This window comes from Nicotiana tomentosiformis, chromosome 4, assembly GCF_000390325.3.
Source record: "Nicotiana tomentosiformis chromosome 4, ASM39032v3, whole genome shotgun sequence".
Classification (NCBI taxonomy): Eukaryota; Viridiplantae; Streptophyta; class Magnoliopsida; order Solanales; family Solanaceae; genus Nicotiana; species Nicotiana tomentosiformis.
The window spans coordinates 89990244-89999438 of NC_090815.1; the positions used below are offsets into that span (position 1 = coordinate 89990244).

At 39.3% G+C, this 9195-nt stretch overlaps 1 protein-coding gene across 1 annotated transcript; it reads left to right on the top strand.

Moving 5' to 3' along the window:
- The first annotated feature begins 2322 nt into the window (after positions 1-2322).
- Positions 2323-3917, top strand: LOC138910117 (uncharacterized). The gene is made up of 2 exons (XM_070201340.1): positions 2323-2779; positions 3133-3917. Exons 1-2 carry the CDS (start codon positions 2323-2325, stop codon positions 3915-3917), a joined length of 1242 nt encoding a protein of 413 aa, XP_070057441.1.
- Positions 3918-9195: the final 5278 nt, after the last annotated feature.

Genomic DNA, 9195 nt, shown 5'->3' on the forward strand with positions numbered 1-9195 from the left:
TGAACACAATGGGCAGAAAGGAAGGGCTGGCATAGGATATCAGCATCCAGAAGGGAAAACTCGCACCGTTAGCTCTAGGAAAAAGGTTTTTGTGCTAGAGCATGTTGCAAGTTCAGGACAGAGTTCAACACCTGAAGATCATATCATCGACGAGATGGGGAAGCTATTCATGAATATGATTGAAAAATATTGTGAAGGAACTGATGTCAAGACACCGACTATCAGGGATGCCAAATCAGGGGAAGAGCTGTATAATTGGATAGCCAGTCCATCTTTGGTTCGCCGGTAGTCTTGATAGTATGGAACTATAAAAGTTTTCTTTTGAAAGAGCATGGTCAATTGAGGCATGTACCATGTCTGTAACTTTTAATCATTTGCCTCTTGCGAATGCTTAAGACGTTCCCCTTTTGATGAAATAAAAATGAATCTTTTTCCTAAATATCGAAACTCTATTTTACTGCTTTATTTATACATAGCTTTTCTTTTCAGTAATCAAACCGATAAAAACCGCGTTCCGCGATTACAACATGTAACAAACCCGTTGAGTGCAACGATTCGGATTACGAGAAATATGACGAGAGTATGATGCCAGACAATTTCCTGTAGGAGATCGAATAGCTAGAGACTCAGAAGAATCCCAACCTCAAATAAACAGAAATAGTCAATCTTGGAAGCGAAGAAGATGTGAAAGAAACCAGAATCAACATTCACCTGGAAGCTGAGCAGAAGGGAAAAATGATTGAGCTCCTCCGACAGTACGTGTGTTCTCATGGTCCTATGATGACATGCCAGGATTAAGCACTGACATTGTCTCACATCGACTACCTAATGACCCTTCCAGACCTGAGGTCAAGCAGAAGCCCAGGATGTTCTAACCTGATTTAAGTCTGAGGATAAAGGAAGAAGTGACCAAACAAATAGAAGCAAATATAGTAAGAGTCACCAACTATCCAAGTTGGTTGGCAAACATCGTCCCAGTTCCCAAAAAGGAAGGAAAGATCAGAATATATGTGGATTACCGGGATCTTAACAAAGCTAGCCCAAAGGATGATTTCCGCTTGCCAAATATTCACATTCTCATCGATAACTATGCGAAGCACGAACTGTAGTTGTTTGTGGATTGTTTTGCTGGACACCATCAAATCCTAATGCATGAGGAAGATGTAGAGAAGACAACTTTTACCACTCCTTGGTTAGTCTACTGTTATAGGGTTATGCCGTTCGATCTCAAAAACGCAGGCGCCACTTACATGAGGGCCATGACGACCCTCTTTCACGACATGATTCATAAGGAGATCAAAGTATATATAGATGATGTCATCATAAAATCTCGAAAGTGTTCAGAGCACTTGGACGACTTGAGGAAATTTTTCAAACGTCTGCGAAGGTACAGTTTGAAGTTGAATCCAGCAAAGTGCGCATTTGGAGTCCCCGCTGGACAACTATTGGGTTTTATTGTAAGCAGGAAAGGGATAGAACTGAACCCATCAAAAATCAAAGCCATCCAAGAATTAGCACCACCAAAGAGTAAGAAAGATGTCATGAGTTTCTTGGGAAAATTGAATTATATCAGTCATTTTATAGCCCAGTCCACGGTAATTTGTGAACCCATTTTTAAGCTGATGAAGAAGGATACTGCCACGAAATGGACGAAGGAGTGCCAGAAAGCCTTCGACAAAATCAAAGAGTATCCTTCAAACCCGCCAGTGTTGGTTCCCCCTGAACCAGGGAAACCATTGTTGCTATATTTATCAATCTTGGACAATTCTTTCGGTTGTGTATTGGGGCAACACGATGAAACTGCGAGAAAGGAGCAGGCCATCTACTACTTAAGCAAGAAGTTCACACCGTGCGAGGCCAAGTACACTTTGATAGAACACACTTGTTGTGCTCTACCCTAGATTGCTCAGAAGCTAAGGCATTACATGTCAGCATACACTACACATCTGATATCTCGGCTCGACCCACTCAAGTACATTTTTCAGAAGCCAATGCCTACCGGAAAGCTAGCTAAATGGCAGATTCTCCTCAGCGAATTTAACATTGTGTACATAACTCAGAAGGCTATCAACGGACAAGATTTAGCTGACCACCTCGTCGAGAATCTAGTGGATGGGGACTACTAACCACTTACCATGTATTTCCCTGATGAAGAAGTACTATTTGTCGGGGAAGATATTGCAGAATCATACCCTAGGTGGAGGATTTTTTTGATGGAGAAGCAAACTTCAAAGGAGTCGGGATTGAGGCAGTCCTGATTTCAGGATCTGAAAAACACTATCCAACATCGACAAAAATCTCTTATAGCAATAATATGGATGAATGCGAGGCATGCATCCTTGGAATCAGAAAGACAGTCGACATGAACATCAAGGAACTTTTGGTCATAGGAGATTCCGATTTGTTGATCCACCAAGTCCAAGGACAATGGTCAACCAAGAATGTCAAGATATTGTCGTACATGCACTGCGTGAAGGAGATGCGCAAGAAGTTCACAAAGATAGAGTTCAGGCATGTCCCCAGAATTCAGAACGGGTTCGCAAACGCCTCGCATCCTTATCATCTATGATTCAGTATCCAGACAAGAACTACGTTGACCCCATCGAGGTAGAAATCAAGGATCAATATGCCTATTTCTTCCATGTGAATGAAGAACCAGATGGTAAACCTTGGTATCACGACATCAAGAAGTTCCTTGCGACCCAGGAGTACCAGAAAATGCTACCAATGGTCAAAAGCGAATCCCCGGGAGGTTGGCAAACCACCTTTTCCTCAACAGGTAATTCTCGTACAGGAGGAACCCAGACTTAGGTTTGCTAAGATGTGTAAACTCCACCGAAACAACCAGAATGTTAGAAGAAATACATGCAAGGATGTGCGGGTCCCACATGAACGGGTTCATGTTAGCTAAGAAGATTTTGAGAGCTAGATACTTTTGGATGACTATGAGAAGTGACAGCATCCGCTATGTGTAGAAGTATCACCAGTATCAGATTCACGAAGATTTCATCAGGGTTCCACCAAATGAGTTAAATGTAATGGGTACACCATGACCTTTCGTCGCCTGGGGCATGGACGTGATAGGACCCATAGAGCATGTAGTGTCAAATGGACATCATTTCATTTTGGTAGCCATCGACTATTTCACCAAATGGGTCGAGGCATCTACTTACAAGGCAGTGACAAAGAATGTAGTGGTGTATTTTGTCCGGAATAAAATCGTTTGCAGATTTGGGATGCCAGAGTCCATCATTGCCTACAATGCCGCTAACCTCAATAACGACCTCATGAGAGAAATCTACGATAAGTTCAAAATCATCCACCATAATTCCACGGCCTACAGACCACAAATGAATGGGGCAGTCGAGGCAGCTAACAAGAATATCAAGAGAATTCTGCGAAAGATAGTGGACAATTACAGACAATGGCACGAGAAGTTACCTTTTGCCTTATTAGGTTACCAGACTACCATGATAACATCTACTGGGGAAACGACATGCATGTTGGTATACGGCACTAAAGCAGTGATACCCGTAGAAGTAGAAATACAGTCCTTAAGAGTCATTCAAGAAGCAAAATTGGACGATGCAGAGTGGATACGCGTCAAGCAAGAACAACTCATGTTCATTGATGAGAAAAGAATGAATGCACTATGTCATGGCCGGCTATACCAAAACAGGATGGCTAGTGCATTTAACAAAAGAGTGAAGCCTCGCCAATTCTCACTGGGGCAGTTGGTTCCAAAGAAAATCTTTCCCTATCAAGAAGAAGCTAAAAGGGCGTTTGCACCGAACTGGAAAGGTCCTTACGTGGTCCGCAGAGCACTGTCTGGTGGAGCTCTAATCATAGTAGAAATAGATGGAAGAGTCAGCACAAAGCCAATCAACCCGGATGCAATCAAGAGATATTATGCCTAAAAACAAATAGAGTTAGGATTTTGATGTAACAAAACTACGTTCAACCTAACTTCCCATGGAGGGATACGTAGGCAACCCACGTAGGGTTCAGTTTCTCTCCGCCATTCTCTTGTAATAGAAAAACCAAATGTCATTTTTGTATGTTGTTCAGGAACTACGCCGACTTGAATTACTCAAAAAGGAATACATAGGAAATCCTCATCGAAACCAGTCGTTTGTAATTGAACTACGTTCTGGCCTGATTCCACTTGGATACGTAGGTTGTCTGAGTCAGACTTGGCCATTTTCATTTCTTAATCTCATCATTTTGCATATGTGGTAATTGAACTACATTACGACCTGATTCTGTTTTGGATACATAGGTTGCTTAAGTCAGGATCGGTCATTTTATCACATTTCATCATTATCCCACGAACTACGCTCAGACCTGATTCTGTTTTGGATACGTAGGCAACCTGAAAGAGTTCGGTCATAACCTTAGGAAACCTCTGTAATGCATTAGCCTTAATTAGGACGCATTCGTAACAACAAGTAGTCGTGTTGTCAGAGACACCATGAAAGATCGACATCAACGGGACTAAGTTCTCAAAGGGATACGTTCGCGTGTAGAGAACAAGTATTTTCAAAATAGTTTCTAAGATTATATATAAAGTAATCTATTCCATCTACCGGCTCAATCAATCATAGCACCTTGTACAAATCGCACGTCGGCTTCACCAATCAAAGTCCTGTATATAGCAAACCGTCTTCTCAATCAATCGGAGCACCCTGTACAAATCGCATGCCGGCTTCACCAATCGAAGTCCTGTATATAGCAAACCGTCAGCTCAATCAATCATAGCGCCTTGTATAAATCGAACGTCGACTTCGCTAACTAGAGCCATATATATAGCAAACTGCAAACTTCGCCAACGAAAAGCAATCCGCAACACCACTCCATTAATCACGGATGCCGAAATAGACAATCGCAAACCTCGTCACCAACGTTCTGCCAATCGATGGCCGCGACCTAGCTTCACAGTCAAGAGTAACTCTTGGGCATGCTTATATTTCATTTCGCTATTGCTTTGAATGTTTTAACAATTTGTTCGTGCAGCTTTAGGCATGATTTCAATCGCTCCCGAGCAGAGAATACTTTACATTTCAGTGCAAAGCTCTCCCAATAAGTGGAGACGCACTCTGCAAATCAAGCTCTCCCAACAAGTGGAGACATTTCTCAGTGCAAAGCTCTCCCAGCAAGCGGAGGCGCACTTTACAAATCAAGCTCTCCCAACAAGTGGAGACAATTTTCAAATGCTTCGACAGCTGCGGAACGGTACACAACTTGGCTAACAAATCGAGTCAAGATCAAGTATCCCATCATCCCAATCCCAAATAAGGGCTCGCCGGCAGCCAGGCATCATCATTCTTTCATCATTTACATCGCATCTTAATATATTCTGCATTACAATATATTGGTATATGTGTATTATATTTGTTTTGCAGTAACAAACACCGCAGCGTGGAACCTTTTCTTAGCAGCAGATAGAACTATATTGTTGTGGGGACAGCCAACCCAGTAACGGGCCAAGCTCCCATCTCAAGATGACCAGCGAGCTCAAAATTTTGAATCATTCAAATCAAGCTGCAAATTTTAAGCTATCATGAGTGACCAATCTTTCGTTTCTCCGTATCATCACAATACAATACTGGGGCAATTCTTGGGAGTGTCGCTTCCTCAAAATCCATACACCAGAACTACATGAGGCATGATCCTTGTTAAGCCGAAGGTATGTAAGCAATTCAAAGCCAGAATTCGGCCCAATATCCCCAAAACTTTCCTAGATTCTTCCTCAATTCATAATTTTCATGCCATTCTTGCAAAGCATGCCTAAAGTCGGGACAAAATTGGCTTTGGTTCAATTTCTTTGCCCGAAAACTCTTTCATCGTCTCCGGTCAAAGAAAGGCAGGTGATGACGGCCAATTTTGACCCTCCCTTTTAAAATTAATTTATTCAAGCATAACAATTTAAAATAAATACTTTAAAAGTATTTTGTATTAATGAATATCTATTTTATAAATTAATTAAGTATTAGTTTAAAAACTAATCATGTAGTACTGATATTGTGTAAATACAAATGTATTTACTATAATAAAAATAACTTTTGTATATACATTACATAAGTTTTATAATTTGACAAAATTATTCCTTAATTTCCAGTGAATTAGGTTACTATGTTAATATTTTGAAATTAGTACTACAATTCAAATTATGTGTCATTTATAGATAATTAATTAAAACAATTAGCAACATATAGTAGTTATAATTTTACCACATTTTTTATTAAAATTGTTAAGTTTATTTAAATTGATTTTAAAAAAATAAAAACTAAGAGGCTACAATTGCAATTCCTCAACTAAATACAAAATGGCTATTTCTTAAATTATTTTAGCCCAAATATACAGCCCAATCCGGAAATACCCAGCCCAAGCCCACCCATCTCTTCCAACTTGGCAATCCATGCCATTCTTACTAAACCAATGAGATTGTGCCACATCACCCTCTTTTATCACTCACAAAACAAACACACATGCATCTGAACCATTGATCCATCTGATCAACGGCTCACATTTAATCTCTAGCTTTTCTTTGATTTTTAAACACCCGTCCAGATATCAAATCTCAACCATCCAAATTCCTTTGATCTAACGGCCCCCGATTTGCCCACTTAAAACATTTCTAAAAAATCCAATCACCAAATAATCAGAGCCGTTGATCAACAGATCCAATGGCTCCCATTCTATCTCTCACCTTTAAGCCTAAAGACCAAACCCCAATTACCCAGAAACCCTAATCATATCCCCCATGCCCTGACACCCTCATTTCCTTTTCCACTCTCTTTTCTCTCCTCTCAATCAAAACATCACTCTCAGAACCTTACACAAATTCGTGCAAGGTCACTCGAAAATACTGTAGATCATCTCCCATGTCCCGGCTACTCTATGATTCTTGCTCAATATTCCCTTTTCAATCATAATTCCAAGACCCCCCAAATCCGAAACCCTAAGATCAAAGGAGAAATCATTTGATTTTCTCTCATAAGTCAAAAATCGAAGCCTGGAGTTACCTCTTGCCTTTTGAAATACGCAAATCCTGCTAAAAATTCTCCTTTTCAATCACAAATTCAAACGTCCAAATTCTGAAACCCTAGACTCAAGAATGCAACATCAAATATCTGTTTCTCGTTCGTGTTCTGTCAAATCGGAGCATGCATGGAGTTGTCTTAGAGTTTATTATGAGGATTCGAAGTCTAGAGGTCAAACTCAATGACCTCTGGATATTAGGGTTTTAACCACTGGTCCAAAGCCTTCAACGATCAATCCCTCTTCTCATGTAAAATCAACCTTGTTTTTCCCTCTGCTTCTTTCTGATTTTCACTCGATTTGCTATCATCATCTACCATGTGTCATCTTCCACTATCATTTTTAATCTCGTTGAACCTTAGCGGCATTGATTTCCACTATAAAAATAGGCCTTCAATGCTCTTACCTAAGAAGAACCTAACATACATACACACATACAGATATAACCACACTAAGCACACAAACACACTAAGAAATTTAGGGTTTCTAGTCTTGGCTTTCTTACTGTTTTCCCTATCTTTTGCTGAGTTCTATTGCTGATTTGAACTCGAGAGTTTTGGGATTTTGAGCAACAAAAAGAGTCTGTTTGGTTTGCTGCCCTCGAAAAGTTCAGCATCTCGCTCTCTCTCACTCTTCTCTTTGTTCGTCTTTTTGAATGACATGAGTATACTGATATAGGTGTTATAGATTATAATTATGTGCTGACATGCTTGATGTTTATGCTTTGTTAGTTTGACAACCCTTTGTGGTCAGCTAGTTCTGTTACGATTCTTTGAGTAACAATCGATTAAGTCATTGATAATTGTTGATCTTTGTTTTGAGTTTTTCAAACAGTCTCCATGCCTAAGTTCTTATGTATTCATGTCTAATATGAACTTCATAGTCTTCATTGACTTGCAGTAAATTCATCTCTATCTTATTGCATCTCTGTAATCTTGTGGATTTTGGAGGTTGAACTTACTACCTGATAGTTATGACTAAAATGAAACATAAACTTGTTCAATACTTATATCCCTGCTTTTTTTAACCTTGAGCATGCGCTTAAAATGTTTAAGCACTTTCTTCGCTGCTTATGTTTGTTAAACTGCCTCTGAGTTACCACTATGGTCCTTACTCTGTTTGATTATTATCATTGTTAAAGCAATCGTGTTCATGTTTTCCTTTCACCAGTGATATTGTTATAATGTTCACTTTTGCATATTATTCCACGTATCTTATTTGTTTATGATCAAGTTCATTATTTGGTAAGCTTAACTGATGTACACTTGAAAACTCAATCTGTCCATGTCACTTAACTAAGTTGAAAAAATCTGAGTGTTTAGATGCTTTCTTCTCTGTATCTGCACCTGTCAACTCTGAGAATAATTTCTGGGCTATCACTATAACTTTCTCATGATCATGCTCAACTGTTGAATGCCTAGGAAACTATCTTATTTGCATCAAGTTGTCTTCTTCTCATGAATCTTTGCTGTATATATATATTCTGTTAAGGTTAAACTATTTTCCTCTTCATAGTATAAGTCGTGATTTTGTTTGGATAAAGTCAACTAGTAATTATTGCACAACTAAGTTTGTTTGTTCCATAATCAGTTGAAATCTTCACACACTTGTATAGTACATCCATGTCCTTAACTTCTTTAAGCCACTATTGATTTTGTAAATCCTGCATGCATCTATTATTGACTTGTCTTCTATGAAGATAGGGCTTAGACACTTTTTTATAATCAAGTGACACTTTTAGGGCTTAGACATTATGTTTTGCACTCAGTCCTTCTCCTTATTGTTAATCTAAAATTGAATCTGACACTCCAACCTCATGAAGTCCATTTGTTGATATTGTTTGAACATGATGATTTGCTAACACTGTTAGAAGCATGACCTTGTTGAGACCTTAGGGGGTGCCATGTTTGAACCTGTAAATTTGTAGTCCTGATGAGAGTTACATCACATTCCTGATGACATTGGCAACCTCTCTGTAATAATGGCTGACTATGACTGTTGGTTTGAATCTGCTTCGATGTCTTTAAGGTGCCAAATAGTGTTATTAATACCTGTTTGAATATGTTATGCCTTAATGATTCATTCTTGCAATGGTATGACTATGAAACCTTTTTTTTATCTATGTGTATTCTGAACCCAGTCACTCCCCCTTTA